The sequence below is a fragment of the Apiospora phragmitis genome (assembly GCF_038363925.1).
Source record: "Apiospora phragmitis strain CBS 135458 chromosome Unknown utg000007l:2111988.0-4706623.0:1.0-2598199.0, whole genome shotgun sequence".
In the NCBI taxonomy this organism is placed as follows: Eukaryota; Fungi; Ascomycota; class Sordariomycetes; order Amphisphaeriales; family Apiosporaceae; genus Apiospora; species Apiospora phragmitis.
Genome location: NW_027117406.1, coordinates 1878985 through 1896366, shown reverse-complemented (window position 1 = coordinate 1896366; position 17382 = coordinate 1878985). Strand labels below are relative to the sequence as shown.

The following is a 17382-nucleotide window of genomic DNA, read 5'->3' as shown; positions in this document are numbered from 1 at the left end:
AATCAATTTTTCGATTAAAACGCGTCCAGAGGTTTAATTATTATTATATAAAATTAAAAGCTTAATTAATATTAACACGTTCCGCGTTACGTAAACTAAATAATCGATTCGTTATATCTTCTATACTATTTAACCGGGAAAGAAATGATCACGTATTTAAATTAATAATATATTAAATAATCGCATTTTTTTTAAAATTTAAAAGTTTTCGAAAATTCGTAAATATTTCGCGTTATATAGGTTAATTATTTTATCTATGCTATAAAGTTTTTAATAAAACGTAATAGATTAATACAGCTTTTTATATATTTAAAATTATATTATTCTTTTTTTAAAGTTATAATATTTTCAGACGTAAAAGAATATAAAAAAAGGTTAAGGTTATAAAGAAATTTATAAAAGTAAGATATTTACTTATATAAGATATTCGTTTATAAGATACATTAACGTATCCTAAAAGCGAATGTCCCATACAAGCGAATGTCCTACTTTTATAAATTTCCTTATAGCCTCAACCTTTTTTTATATTCTTTTACGTCCGAAAATATTATAACTTTAAAAAGAGAGTAATATAATTCTAGTGTTTTAAGCGCTTTAAAAAGACTTAATTTTAAGCGTATAAAAGGCTATATTAATTTATTACGTTTTATTAAAAACCTTATAGCGTAAACGAAATAGTTAACCTATACGACACGAAATATTTATAAATTTTTAAAAGCTTTTAAATTTTAAAAGAAATACGATTATTTAATATATTATTAATTTAAATACGCGATCGTTTCCTCCCCGGTTAAATAATATAAAAGATATAATAAATCGATTATTTAGTTTACGCGATACGAAACGCGTCGATATTAATTAAGCTTTTAATTTTATATAATAATAACTAGACCTCTAGACACGTTTTAATTAAAAAATCGATTATTAAAAAGTCCTTTATAAAGATCCCGACGTATATCGCGTATAATTTACCTTCGTATAAAATATAATTTATAAATACGGGATCTAAAAAAAGGATATTTATAACTTTAATAAAACCGGCTTTTTTATAAATTAAATCTCGTTCGAAATAATCGTAACTACCTCCGATTAACGCGAAAAGCCTAAGGTAATATAATAAAAGAACCGGGAATAGGTTATAATTATCCAAAACGTCGGATTACACGGTTACGCTATCCCTCTATATATCATTTTTACCGAGAAAACGCACCTCTTTTCCTAATATAAAAACAGCCTATTGCCGAAGGATTGGGTAATCGCAGTTATTAAAAATAACTAAACTACGAATAAAAGAAACAAGGACTAAATTCGATATTTTAATTAATATACCAGGTCTCGTATAAAGGGTTATTATCGCCTCTTAATCCTGGACGGCCACGAAAGCTACCACTTAATAACTTTCGAACTTTATTATAAAAAGAACTTAATTATTATACTTTATATATCTTCTTATTTATTATATAAACTTTAACTTTTTAATATCGGCTATTTTTATATATTAAAAAAGATATACGGGAAAGAAATTAAATATTTTATACGGGCGTATATTATTTATATCTTAAAAAAGGACTTCCTATTAGCGTTTTTAAAAGCGTTCTAAGCAATTTTTATTATTTCGAATATACGAGAAAGCTTTTAAAAGATAGGACTTATCCCGTATAATCCGGAATATATTATTTTATAATTAGATATAAAGCTATATATTTTAATACTTTTAAGGACGTTTTCCGTCCTATTTATTTCTTAAGAATTAAAAACTTTAAATAACCCGATTAAGGCTTAATCTTAAACCGAATACGTTTAAAACCGTATCGTACAGTATTAAAATAGCTTTCCGACGTTTATTTTAATTAGCTTTAACTAGATCGCAAAAGCTATAATATATATTATATACCGAGTTACTCTTTTAAAAAGTAAAAACGCGACACTTCGAAAAATAAATAAGATGCTTAGCCGGCGCCGCCGTACGAAAAAAAAACGGCTATAAGATGAAGGATCACTTTGTATATAAGTTAGAAAAAACCTACAGTTTTAAAAGGACGTTAATAAATAATTATAAAACGAATCGCGTCGGAAGAGTGGTCGTACGAAGACGTTTAGGACACGCTTACAACGCTATAGAATCTGTAGAGAACCCGGGTATAATACGCGTACTTATTAAAATAATATAAAAGTATCTAGAGATGAGGATTCTAATTAATTTTAAAATATTAAATACGTTATGGTAAAATTAACTTATATTTTATTAAAAAGGGTATAAAAGAATGGGATATTCGCTTATATAGGATATTCGCTTATAGGATACGTTATATTTTATTAATAAGATAAAGCTATATTTTATTAATAAGATAAAGCTATAGAAAATCTTCGTTTATATATAAATTATAGCCGTTATAGATTAAAACGACTTATTTATTACCGTGACGAGACCGAATATAAGGAATAAAAATATTTTAAATCTAATCTAATACTATAAGATTATTAGTCCACCTTTTAGGCGATGCTTTAAACCGCTAGTTATCCTAAAGATGGCCATCTTAATCTGGAAACTACTGGCTTTGGACGTCGGCCCCTTTGAAAATAACCAGCGGCGGGAGGGCTACCCCATTACAGCCTACACACTTCAGGGTAGTAATCTATTCCTTTTTCTCGACGTCTTTTTTAAAGGCCAGATGGCTGGTAGCTTCGGCAACTACCTAGTGGTTACCGCCAACGCCTTAGCCGATACCTATTTCGTCGGTATTATAAAAGCGTTTAGAAGGGATATTAGCCAGCTCCGGGGTATTAAGTTTATTAAAAAAAACGTTAATATTAGCGATAATTACTTTATTAACGCGGCTATAATTAATTATTTTAAACTTAATAGTTTTAACGGACTCGTTTTTAATTAAAAATCGGGTATATTAACGTTACCTTAGCGTATAGGACGCCCTAGAAACGTTTAATATCCGTTAAGTTATATATTTAAACTTAATAAGTATTAATACGAAGCCTAGTTTAGCCTAGCCGATAACTTAATTTATTAATTAAGTCTCAAGAAATAGTAACAATACCTACTAATCCTTATTTAGCTCTTATTACGTCGGTATACTGGCTAGGCGCCGTATAACGTAGGATCGGTTGGTATCTTATCTACGGACGGCTTCGCGAACACCTAGTCCGAACTTTACGTCACGTATCGTAACTTACGCGCGTCTTTAAGTATTAAATAACGATATAAAGAAATAACTAGAAAAAAACGTATAAAATAATAATAATATATATAGTTAAGAGGTAAAGGTGGTAAGAGAAATCTATATTATTATCTAAAGGTTTAACGCGTTTATAAAGCGAAACGCGGTGGTTCGTAAAGGGGTGGTCCGTAGAGGGGTGCTTTAGCTTATTTAATAGGGTCCTTCCACTTTATATAATAGCTTAATTTAGCTCTTCCGGGCTTGTTAGCTCGATAATATTAGTTAAACGTGCTCCGGCTTCTGCTCGTACTAACCCCTTATTTAGTATCGTCTAGTTCTATCCTTCTATTTTCGCTTTTTTACCTCGTAACGAATTAGTTTCTAATTCGATGCGAATAACCTGCGTTTTATAATTAAAACTCTCTAGGCTAAGCTCTTTTTTATATAAGATTATTATTCCTCGTATTATTTAAGCTAGATTTAGCATAAATTTTTTTTATTTATAGCATTATTTCGTAATTTCTTTATATAGTATAATTAATTCTAAGTTTTATCGGTCTATAAAAATAAGAAGGTTATTTATTCCGTACGATTTCTTACCGTGCACGTTTTAAAGCGGATAATATATATTAAAGTTTTTCATAAGTAAGTATCGCCCGGGGTATAAGGTCGTATCGAGGTCGTTTAAGGGGCTCCGTTATTAGGAAGTTTTTTAAATCGGCGAGTATATAAATTATATAATAAAACGGCTATTTTTTTTATCGGTATTATAACGATAATTTAGTCGGGGCTTGCTTTAATTTTTAATTTAGCGATATTAAATCGTTTATATATATAAATAACTGCTCGGCCCTCGCTATAAATTATTTAATACTTAGCTATTTCTAAGTAATACGCGGTTTATATATAAAGGTTTATTTATATTTCTTATAATATTAATATATTATATTTTTTTAATTAATTAAAATAAATACCGTTATTATTTTTAATATTATAACGTTTTAATATATTATTTATAAGTTTATAATTATAAAATTATAATAGTATTTTATATTATTTTAAAAGCGGCGGTACCGCGCCGGCTTTACGAGCATATCTCTTTATTTTAATTACTCGTTATCGAATTAAATCGCGAGCGGCTTTTTTTCCGCGAAATTATTATATACCCTTTTTTATCGTTAATAAGAAGCGTCGCCGGTAATAATAAATACTTTATTCCTACCGAGCTATCGCCGGTGTTACGGATTTCGAACTAGCGAGGCCGGTAGGTATAAGCTTTTCTTACGCGTTCTCTTTATTGGATCGCTACGGGGTAGCCGCGATCTTACGCCGTATATTTTTTATCGTAATTAACGTAACGTTTCTTACTTCGTAATCCTTTTTAGGGGTACTTTTAATCTCTTTTAAAGTGTGCTATTATAAAATAGTAGCCGTATCGCTGCTATTTCTAATAATATTTAGCTATGTAGTTATAGCTATAATAGCGGTAATATTATTAGATACGAAGGCTGGCGTTATACGGTTCGTAATTAAAAATTTCAGAGTTTTATATTAAACCGTTATCGTATAAATTCTTTATAATTTAAACGGAGCTTATATATAAAATAAGGGATACGTAACGCGTTTCGGGATTTTTTAATAAGTTATGTTTATATTTCGAGATTTTTTTTAAATTATATTTATTTACGAGTAAACTATATAATAACGCGGCTTCGTTTTAGATATCTTATAATTTCTTTAATAAAATCCCTTTCGTAATAATTATTAGTTTTTTATAAGTAAGTTACGCGTTATTTTTAAAAGCGTTTAAAACTTATTTATTATTCTTTATATATTTTTTCGCCTTGTTTTTAAAAATAAAAACGATATCGCCGCTAAGTAACTTTTTTATTACGATAGCCTCGTTATACCCGATTATTATATTTACGCTTTATATAATATTTATTAGCTTCTTTTTTTATATATCGCTCGATTAATTTATATTTTTAATTATTACTTCGCGGGTTCGACGGGCTGGGACGATGACTTTTAACTACTAGGTAACGGGGTTGCTACCACGTAGTAGCACGGTTATAACTTAAGCCCAGGACTTAGTTTATATAGCTTCAGGATCTTATATAGCTTAGGCGATAGCTTCTCCGATTATTTTTCGCAATTCTTCGCGGGTTACCGGCGCGTTATTATCGTTATCGAGATACGGTCGTGGCTCGGTTGTTTCGGTGCGAAGTTCTTTAATTATTTAGAAAATCTTTTTACGGATCCTTTTAGGGGCTATTAAATTAGTAATTAATCTTTTTAAATATTCGATCGCTTTTTCGATACCTCTTTTCGATTTATTATTATTACTAGGACGCGTTTAAGGCGTTTAAGGTCCTTAGTTATACGCCGCGATGTTACTACGCGAGTAGTGCTAACTCTAAGCGAGTTCGGCGCGACCGGCGTCAATACCTAGAAACTTTTATATTACTATAATCAGGTAGGTAACGAGTCTATTTAGCGGATAATATATACCTTATAACTATTACGCAGTACTAGGTTTATACCTTAAACTAGCCTTATTTATAAACTAATCTCTAAGTTAACCGATATACGTATCCGTCCTTTCCGGCTATAATATAATCTCGTAACGCTCTTAATTCCTTTACGAAAACTACGAGTAATCGCTTTCTACCGGCGATACCCTAATTAATTAAAAACGCCCCTTAATATAATCGAATACGGTTACTTCTTTTAATTCTTATTTTTAACCGGTTTTATTAGCGATTACCTTTAATACGAGTAAGGAGCGTTCTATTATTACCGCGAAATCGTTCGTAAATCGCTTACGTCTCGTCACCGTATCGATCCACGGCCTAATACTAATCCCTAAGCGTAACCCCGGGAGCGTTTTCCCGTTATTATTATTATCTCTAGGCGCTCCGATATTTTTTATATATATAGAGTCTATATTATTTAATAGCCGATTAAACTTTTTTACTCTACTCTTTTTAAACTATTACGTCGGCGTAGTTTTAAAATAAGTTTATAATTAACCGACCTCGATCTACCCCGTATATCGTATAAGCGGCGGTACGTTATATTTAAATAAACGGCTAGCCGTAACTTTTCGAGCTTTAATAATTCCGTATCTATTATATTTAATAACTTCTTTTACCCCTTATAAATTCGTAAACTTACGTTTAACGCCTTCGTATCGAAACTAGTTATTATTACCCGACGGCCTAGAGCTCGGCGGGGCCTAAAAATATCCTATTATTATTCGAGAACCGAATAATATCGGATAGTTCTAAACTTATTCCTTCAAATAAGGAGGTATACTTATTATATAATCGTTTCGAGATCGTTTCGTAATCGATTCCTCGCCGTATCGGTTTATTATCGGACTATTAATAGTTAAGCGCGTGTAAAAACTTTTCGTACGAGGTTAAAATACTTTACTTCTTAATTATCATAACTACGATCACTTTAACCACCTCTCCACGACCGCGTAATAACTACGCCCCGGTATACTTATATATAATACGTTTTTAATTCAGCTCCCTCTAATTATATACCGAATTAAAAGGGTTCCTAACTGGCGCTACGAGGAGGTATCAGAATTCGACTTCGCCAGCCTTTTAGAAATCTTACTAGATAAGCTGTAATTCGTATAACGAGCCCTCGGAAAGGGATTTGAAAAAAAGATCGCTCTCTATACCTTAATCGTACGAGCTTACCGAGGAGTTCTAGAGCTTACACAGGCCCTTATTAATTAAAAACTAATATATAAAGCGTTATTCTTAAACCTTCGCGTATTACTAAATATAATAATAGATTAAAAATTATCGGAACGATATTTAATAAAGGAATTATATCGAAACCCGGCTATAAATACGTACTTAATTAATAAACGGTTTATAAATAACCGTACGAAAGGAAACCGACCAGCTTATAATAATAAATTATTATATAACAGCCGACCACTAGGACAGGATAGGAACCAGCGACTTATAAACATATTCCGACCCAGGCTATCGCATAAAATTCGGTAATTTAAATAAAAAACCTGCCGAATCTACTATAAATAAAGCTATGAATTAATAAACTACCTAGCCGAAAAACGAACTGGTATAATAACCTAATACCTTTAAACGTATAATAACATTAAATAAAAACTCTTTACCTAAAACGAATACGAGGATTTCGTCTAAGACTAAAAAAGGAAAAAAAAAGGAGCTAAAAAATAATAAAAAAGAGTACGACTACCTTAATCTAAAAAACATATAATAAAACATTACTTACTTAATAAACGCCGCGTTTTACCACCGGCTTACTAATAAAGATATCTACTCTTTAGAAATTACTATATAAACTAACTAATTTAACCTTAATAGCTTATATAACTAGACTTATTAAAAAAAGCTTTAAAATACTAGCGCTGCCTTACTTTTAATAATCGAAAAGTTTTAAATAGAGGCCTACATACGAAAAAACCTAGATATATAAATTAATTAAACCTTAAAAAGCGCCTAAATTAAGTTCGAAAGTTTAAAACTTAACTTATTAATTAAAATAATTAATATATAAAACCGATTAAAAATAACTAAGCATTATATCTTAAATATTATAACCCCTTTTCTATTCTTATTATATAATATTAATTAGTTTAAAACGTATTATAATAATATCCTCGATCTTATCGTATAAAAAATAGCGAAATACTTTTTATAATTAAAAAATAAAGATATCTATTCTTTAATACCGGCCATATAAAAACAATATTATATTTCACTAAACAACAGCTTTAACACCTTTATTAACGGTTTAAATACCCTCGTATAAAGAAGCTCTATACGTTTTTAAAAAACACCGGCTATAACGACATTAACCCTACTATTTTTAACAAAATCTAAAAGTTCTGCTCCTAATACTAATCGTACGATCCGGCGCTATAAAGATTTAAATTCTCGCTATAAAATAAATATAAGTTTAATTAAGAAATTATTATAAATACTATTTATATTAATAAATAAAACATATTCTATATAATTAATTCGAATACGTCTTTTTAAACGATTATATTCTTATATTCGCTTAATATATAAAATACTTAAAATACCCTTTATAAATACTAAATATACGTATATTAGAAACCCCTTAACTATATCTCGTATAATCCGGGTATATATTTTTAAAAATAATTTTAAAATTATATATAAATAATAAGAATTACTTATTAAAACTTATTAAATAATAAGTAAAATTATACGAACGTATATTTCGTTATATAAAACTTTTAATATTTTATAAAAAAATCTCGGTTATTATATAAATACCGAAATGATATTTTAAATAATAATTAAAATACTAAATAACACGGCTAGCTTTAATAGTTTAATACTTACCCTGCTCGTATTTAAAATATACCCCTATATTAATAAGAACTTATTACCGTTATTAAAGATTTAAATACGACGAAAAGCCGTATAAAAAATAATAAAAATACTCCGGAAAATATATATAGACGGCGAATTTTACCGAGCTTTAAATACTCGGAACAGACCGGCTATCCACAATATCTTAATATTCCCGCTCCGGAGCGAAGTCCTAGTTTAATAAGAAAAAGAAAAATAAATTAAACTATATAAAATAGTAGCTATTAAAGATTATATAATTTAAATAAATAATTTAAACGGTTCGAAAGCTTTTCGAATAATTTAAATTAAGCCGTATTATTAAAAAAAACTAGAAAACTACACGACTAACCGGAATTATAAATAGATCCGAAATAGCCGGTAAATACCTTAAATACCGAACCGATAATCGAGGAAATTACGGTAGCTCCGGTACGCCGTAACTAGGAACGACCGAGAAAATACCTACTCCGGAACGTTCGAGCCGCCCTATTCCTTACTTAAAAAGAATAAAAAAATTACAACCTAGCGGTAAAGTTTTAACAAGACGGGGTTATTATTTTATCCGGATACCCGTTTTAAAAATCTAACGCGGAAGAGATTAATAACTTCGCCGTATAAAGAGTTTTCGAATTTATCCGATTCGACCCGGTAAATATACCGGCTAGAAGATCTTTAAAACCCGACTAGTACGAGAAATTAAGGGTAAAACTATAAAGCTATACGAGAAATCTAGGCTCGTAATATAAGGCTATAAAGATATAAAAAAGGAAGCTATTTTAACCTAGTTACCGATAATTTAGCGAATAAGCTAAAAGCTCCTTTTAACCCTTAGACCGACCGTAATTCGAAACTTTAACGTATAAAGCGAGCTACGTAATATTATATAAACGTATACTTAGTCGTATAATAAACTAAACCGACTAGTTTACGCACGCTTATTAATAAAACTAAAAACTTAATATCTCGAAGGGAAGCTACTTTAGATCGTATTACCCCTATACGGACTAATAGAGTTAAGACTTTACTAGTTTAAAACATATTATAATCATTACGTACGAAATTTAGAAATAATAATTTTAATATATAACGCTTACTTATTATTTATTACGAAAGGACCGGACACCTTCGGTATTATAATAATATAAACCGACGATATATTTAGCTTCGCTATAACCCCTTTTTTTTAAAAAGAGAAACAAAAGCTAGTAAAGGAATAATTCCGTATAAAGCTAAAAAATATCTTAACTAAAAACACGCTAATTGAGTTTAACGGAGGTAAGGTTTAATTAAAATTATACGATATTTTTTTTAAATAAAAAAGATAAGCTAACTAATTAAAACTTATTAATTTAAAAACTATTAATAAAAACTAGTAATATATCTCTTAATATATAAGATGAGTATATTTAGCTTTTATTTATTAATTAGAGGCAGCGTATAACTTATTTATTGCCGCTTAAATATAAACCTTAAAAAATAAGGATATTAAGAGCTTAAACGAGTATATTAATTAATAAATTTAAAACTCGATACGCGGCTTAAGATATATCCCGCTTAACCTTTATCGTATAAAGATATATATCTTTACCGACGGCTCGTTCGCGAATAACGAAGACTTGACTTCTTAACTTAAATATTTATTCTTATTAAGCTAGGAGATAAATCGTACGAAAAACTAGTTCGAAATCTAAAGTAATATTATTTATTAAAGCTCGACGAAATATAAAAGAGTTATATAGAGCGTATTAACTAACGAACTATACGGCACGACTTTCGATATAAATAACAGTATCGCACTAAATACTATATTTAAAAGAATCGTATAAACCTCAGGATTTTAAGATATACTAATAACCTTTTATATAAATTCGAAGTCTTTTTATAACTATTTAATTAAGTTAAGTATAATAAATAAAAAGAGGTTTATAATTAATATTATATCCCTTTAAAAGTTATACGAGAGAAAAAGAAATCTTATAGATCTATTATATCGATAATAAGGATAACCCGGTAGACGCCCTTAATAAGGTATCCTTAAACAAGGCCCTCGAGTAAATGGTCTCGATAAACAGCCTTATCGTACGTATAAAAGCGTATATCGAAAAGCTGGACTCGCATATCCTTAATAAGGTATAACATATCGCGATATACGACCGTATTTATTATCATTATTACTTTTAAACAGTTTTTTTTAATTTATAATAAAAAGGAATACGCCTTAACGTATAATAATTTTTTCTTATTCTCGTTATTATTATTAAATAATTAAAATAACTAATTAAAAGAACTTATTATTTAATAAAATTAATATTAAAATGGTATAGTATCACTTATACGGCTTAAGTAAATACCGAATACCGGATTAGCGTAACCCATCTATACGAGGCCTTTAAAAAGAGAAGGCCCGTATTTAAAAAAAGGAATAAACTAATTCTATCGCAAAAATAAAAAACTACTAATATTAGAATAGCTAGAACTAAAGCTATTTATACTACTTTAAAAAGGGTGCTACGTACTTGCGCGTATAAACCCCTTTTCTATTTTATTAAAAAGTGTATACGATACCCTTCGTAGCTCGTACTAAGAATAGACATAAATATAAGAATATAGTAATATAACCTCGATTAAACTCGAAACCCACTTATACGTACGTACGAAAGCTTATTTAATAGTTTTATTAATATAAAATATTAAAAATAATTAATATAATAATCGAAAACGACCTGAAAAAATAATATACGTTTTAATTAATAATATATTATAATTAATATTAAAAAAGTATATTAATTAAAGGCGTTAAACTTAATGTTTTTATTAATTAAATTAAAATAACCTTATTACATGATATTAATTACTTTAAAAAAATAATAAGAAATTATATAAAGGATTATTTATTAATTAATATAGAATTATAAATTTAATTCTTAAAAAAATTAAAGCTTATAAAGCTTCGAAAATAACGAAGGGTATAAATTAATTAAAATTTAAAATTCGTATTAACGTACCCCACAAGCGAGCTGCGTATATAAACGAGCTACGCACTTTTTATTATTAAGCCTTATAAGTTATAAATTAATTTAATTATAACGCTTAAAATTAATTAAATATATTAATAATTATTATTTTTAAAGGTTTTTATATTATTCTAATAAGTACGTATATTATACCCGGGCTCTCCGTAAATTCTATAGCGTTATAAACGTGTCCTAAACGTTCTCGTATAATTACTCCTCCGACGCGATTCGTTTTATAATTATTTATTAACGTCCTTTTAAAACTATAAATCTTTTTTAGCTTATATACGAAATAATTCTCTATTTTATAGCCGTTTCTTTTTTATATGGCGGCGCTAGCTAAATATCTTATTTATTTTTCAAAGTATCGCGTTCTTACTTTTTAAAAAAATAACTCGGTATATAATTTATATTATAACCTTTACGATTTAATAAAAACTAGTTAAAATAAATATCGGAAAATTATTTTAATACTATACGGTACGGTTTCGAACGTATTCGGTTTAGAACTAGTCCTTAATCGAGTTATTTAAAGTTTTTAATTCTTAAGGGATAAATAGGCCGAAAAATATCACCTAAAGTGTTAAAATATATAGCTTTATATCTAATTATAAAATAATATATTCCGGATTATACGAAACGATTCTTATTTTTTAAAAGCCTCCTTATATATTCGAAATAATAAAAATCGCTTAAAACGCTTTTAAAAACATTAATAAGAAGTTTTCTTTAAATATATAAGTAATATACGCCCGTATAAAACCTTTAATTTCTTTTTCGTATACTCTTTTTAATATATAAAAATAGCCAATATTAAAAGCTTAAAGCTTATATAATAAATAAAAAAGTATATAAAATATAATAATCGAGTTCTTTTTATAATAGAGCTCGAAAGTTATTAAGTGGTGGTTTTCGTGGCCGTCTAAGACTAAGAGGCGATAACAACCCTTCGTATAAGACTTAATATATTAATTAAAATATCGAATCTAATCCTCGCCTTTTTTATTCGTAATTTAGTTATTTTTAATAACTACGATTACCTAGTCCTTCGGTAATAAGCTGTTTTTATATTAAAAAGAAGGGTACGTTTTCCCGGTAAAGATAATATATAAAAGAACGGCGTAACTACTTAATCCAACGCTTTAAATAATTATAACTTATTCCCGGTTCTTTTATTATATTACTCTAGGCTTTCCGCGTTGATCAGAAGTGGTTACGATTATTTCGAACGAGATTTAATTTATAAAAAACCCGGTCTCGTCGAAATTATATATATCCTCTTTTTATATCCTATACTTATTAATTATATTCCGTACGAAAATAAACTACACGCGATACGCGTTAAGATCTTTATAAAAAACTCTTTAATAATTAATTCTTCGATTAAAACGCGTCCGGAGGTCTAGTTATCGTCGTATAAAGTTAGAGGCTTAATTAACGTTAACACGTCCCGCGTCGCGTAAGTTAAATAATCAATTCGTTATATCTTTTATACTACTTAACCGGGGAGGAAACGATCGCGTATTTAAATTAATAATATATCGAATAATTAATTCCTTTTTAAAATTAAAAAACTTTCGAAAATTTATAGAGATTTCGGATCGTGATCGAATTCCGCGTTATCGGCTACGTAACGTCGACTCTAAGATATAATATATCGCTGCAGCTTTTCGTATATATAATTTCGGGTTATTTTATAACGTTTAAAGCGTTAAATTAAACCTTTTTTCTTTATTTTTTAATTCTATACTTATTAAGAGAGAAAAGTTAATTATAAAAAAGTTAATTAAAAGTACGCAGCTCGCTTATATACGTAGCTCGCTTATAAGGTACATTAATTAAAAATATATAATATATAAAAGAGAAACTAAACTAGGTTAAAATTAAAGAATCGAATTTTAAGATATCTATTATATTTATAGTCGAAAGCGATTATATTATAGTTTAAAATTAAAGGAATAGTAGCCATTTAAAGTTGGTGGTCGTTTTCCGCGTTCTATTTTAATAGGGTGTCGGTTATGAGGTGACATACGTTACAATGCCCATCGCTCATATGGAGATCCAGAAAACCCAGGCATGGAAGAAGCTCCTGCCCGCAAATACGACGGACTCGAGCCTGAGTGACGTCTGTGTCGCGACTGATAAGCCGTGGGCTCGCCTCCAGCTAGCTGAGGAGTGCGAAAATGCTGTACTGGGGCCAAGACAACATCGATATCCCGAGTATGAGCAGTACCGACGACCAGATCCATTCCCGAAGATATACAAAGCGGAGAACTGGTAAGCATAAACAGGCCAAGGAGCGCTTGGAAGTTTTTCCTCACAGTGCTGACTATGGTATCTAGCAAGCAGGAGCCGCCTATTAACGGGGGAGATCAAGCCGCAGTGGACTTTGGCGAGGAAGATCTGAATGAGAGGCTTCGTGCAGTTGAAGCTGAACGCGCTGCTATGCCTGCCGTTCCCAGATAGTATGGTGGCCTGAACGTCAAATTCGTCTTTACAGATGCCCTGTTGGGGCTTTCGCCTAGTCCATGGGACTTGATTGGTGCCTTTTTGCGTTTTGCAAGCGGCGTGCGACACGATGCTGTCAGCTAGTTTTAGACCGGATGGCCTGTGTTAAATCGACATTGGGCTGTCCGCTCTTAACAAGTACTGTGAGCATTCGGTCAGCGTGGTAGGTCCTGGGAGGCGGGGGTTCAAAGCCTTGGGTTTCGCATCTATCTACTGGGTCTATCTCATGTTATATATACAGGTCCTTGGTGTCTGAGCGGATACTAATTCATCCCTTCTGAACATGCGCTCACTGCATGGGGCACATAAGGCCTTCCTAAACCTTGACGTGCCTTCATCTCGCACTGAACCATGCTGTAGCGTGCTGCCATATTAGATTAGTTGCTCACAGATTATATATATTAATTATTATTAAAAAACACCTTTTTAAAACTAAGGTATAAAGTTATTTATATTAATAGGTATTTTTTATTAAGAAAACCTTACGTAATAAACGTTTATTTAATTCGTTTTAAAAAAATTCTCTCGACTTATTATTATTAATATAAATATATTACTTATTTATATAAATCTTATACTTAATTTACGTGTTAAAATATATAATTAATTATTATAATTATTAAAAACGCTATTAATAATTATTTTAACTATTAATTTTATTTTAATATAAAAACTTATAAGTATAATCTAAAGAATTAAAGGTATTACGGCAAGTTAAAGGCCTACTTATAAATAGATCTAGACATATTTAAAATCCTAAGAGATTTAACACGGGAAGAACTTTCTCCTGTTCAAGCGGGAACACCGAGAGGGTACTCACGTGTGCGAGCTGCGGAGGAAGAATACCAGACAGTTTCCAGGCACAATGCTCACACCACCGTTTCCACCGAGCTCGGAGCTAACCGGCATAGACCGCTGGGACGGCCGACATGCCCAAGACTGCTGCAACAAGTCCCTCGCCTTGTACACCATCGGCCACGATCCAATGCCAATATCCAACTACCTGTATCGCAAATGGCTGCGACCGTTCAAGAATCCGGTCGAGTTTGGGCAGTTCATTGCCAAGATCGTGGAGATTGACCTTGGTCAGTGTCTCCGAGTCGTCTCGGAACCGAATTCCGTCGAAAAAGTACGCGGGGTGGTGAAAGACATCCTCAGGATCCACCAGCAAGTTTTGCATGATATCGACGAAGAATGCCGCGCCGATCCGGACTACTACGGCATCTTGCCGCTTTTTTACTCGATGATCATTGTCACCAAGGAGTTCCCCAATGGAGTGCAGAACGACATTTCGCAGATGCAGGTCTACCTCGTTCTCACGGGCGATACTGAGCAGATGTACGACCCGGCCAGATTTCAACCCAACATCGTGCGCGAGAAGAGAGGCGGACAAATAGAAAAGGAGGTCGAAGATGTGTCTTTGGGCGTGATAACTTTACGTGCTTACGCAATTACCTTTTTTTCTTTTCACCTTTTCCAGTTCAATGCCAGCCAAAGCCAACAGACACAAAAGACTCGCACAGAGCAGATAACCGTCAAATACATGAACTCAAATAGAGGTAACTGCTTAACAGTGAGTCATTGATTTGCGGAATTGCCACCGAGAAAGCTAACTGTCCGTGGTATGAGGGCTGGATGCACCTTGCCCCCTTCATAATATCTTTAACTAAGCGAAGTTAACACAAAAGGCTTCAGCTCAAAGCTGGTTACGCTGGAATCTGCAACCCCCCAAAACCCCATCATTCCAGATGCCTCCGAAAGTCTCAAACTTACCCCAACATAAGCGAATCCCAATTCCCATGGATCAATAAAACCCTCAGAACAACCTCCGGAGATTGCAAAAATGCAATAGCAGATAGCTCTGCTGTGATAACAACTTGCAAAAGGAGGTGGTGGTCCAAAGAAGATGAGTCGGAATGGAAATTGTTTGCCAAGCATGCAGTTGGGTGCCTCCAGTGGCCGGTCACCTTGAGCTCTCGTATGATGATGTAGAAGTCGGGAACCACCGAAATGGATGGTTGGTGTGCCAGATCCCTGTCACGCTGTCCACTCAGACGGTTTTCCGATATGCCGATCCCACCCGGGGGGGGTTCATCTTGGGCAGTGCTTACCACGGCGTTCTCGTCATTTAATCCAACGTCAGACAATGGGTCATGTGTACTTAAAATAGACTTACTTTGGCAGACCAACGTCTCCTCTATCTCGAAGATCGGTACTTAAAGCAGCTCCTCCAGTAGGCTTGGATACTCAGAATTCACCCTTTTCAAACCACGCACACTATCTCTTCTCTTTCAATTGCTGTGCCCAACCAACGCAACAAACACTCGCGTAATCACCAAGCAGCTATCAATTAACACCAACCATGAACGAGACTAGATGCTATTCAAAGGGTAAGTGCCATCGTTTTGATCCCTAGATTTAGCGAACAGCGCGAAGGAAATACTAATTGATTGTCGTCAGAGGAGGTGCCAAGGGCTCAGACAAGAAAGGACGAGAGAGCTGAAGAGCGGCAATATCCCCCGGTCGCATTTCAGCCTTTTTTCTGCGTATACTGTTCCCACCATCATACAGCTCGATCCTGCAGCATAGGACTATTGGCGATGAGCACACTAGAACCAGCCACTCCTGATTACTGAGTTTGGAGACGACTGGACTTGGGACAGCAGCTCCAACGGGTTCTTCCTCTCACTCTCTAGAGGAAGGGAGGTCTTTGCGAAATGGAAGAAATCATTGGCATGGTACTTCAAGGGCGTCTGGCTCGGTTCAGAGCGATGCGAATATTGGAATAAGCTAGGCTGGGTTTTCATTATTCCAATGTCGAGAGACGCGATTGGATGTTGCGGGTTGCAGATAGATCACTGTCATTTCCGGTAATCGCCCACATCACGCCCTGGTTGGTTGGATTTGGTATGCCCATCATCTGGGTTTATGGGTGTGGATATTTGGCCACAACCGTGAGTCTGGAGGAACACAGAAGGGAGACTGAATGAAACATTATGAACGACGGAACAAGCTCCATGATAGTGGTAGGCTTCAAGCTGGTGCAAACTGAGGGTGTCCTACTGACCCATATAGCCATGCCACTATGAAGCCGTCAATCTTACTCACTGTCTGGCTCAATTGGTTCGAGTTACTGGTGGTACGAAGGTTGATCTACATGTCAAGGTCCGATAGTCAATAGTCTGCCAAATCAGATCTACCATATCGGAAGGTCTCCCCCGTGTCTAGCTGTGTTACTGATGCGACTTCGTTATTATTGATCGTGATTAACTTGATGAAAGTCGTGATATG

The 17382-nt window shown here is 32.3% G+C and overlaps 2 protein-coding genes across 2 annotated transcripts; both read left to right on the top strand.

Annotated features, from left to right (window-relative positions):
- Positions 1-13621: 13621 nt before the first annotated feature.
- PG994_008187 (uncharacterized protein) lies at positions 13622-13864 on the top strand (the record flags this gene model as incomplete). Its single annotated transcript, XM_066859596.1, has 1 exon — positions 13622-13864. The coding sequence occupies one exon, from the start codon at positions 13622-13624 to the stop codon at positions 13862-13864; it is 243 nt and encodes an 80-aa protein (XP_066715083.1).
- A 1092-nt stretch (positions 13865-14956) lies between these two features.
- Positions 14957-15874, top strand: PG994_008186 (uncharacterized protein; the record flags this gene model as incomplete). The annotated part of the gene is made up of 2 exons (XM_066859595.1): positions 14957-15507; positions 15787-15874. 2 exons carry the CDS (start codon positions 14957-14959, stop codon positions 15872-15874), a joined length of 639 nt encoding a protein of 212 aa, XP_066715082.1.
- Positions 15875-17382: the final 1508 nt, after the last annotated feature.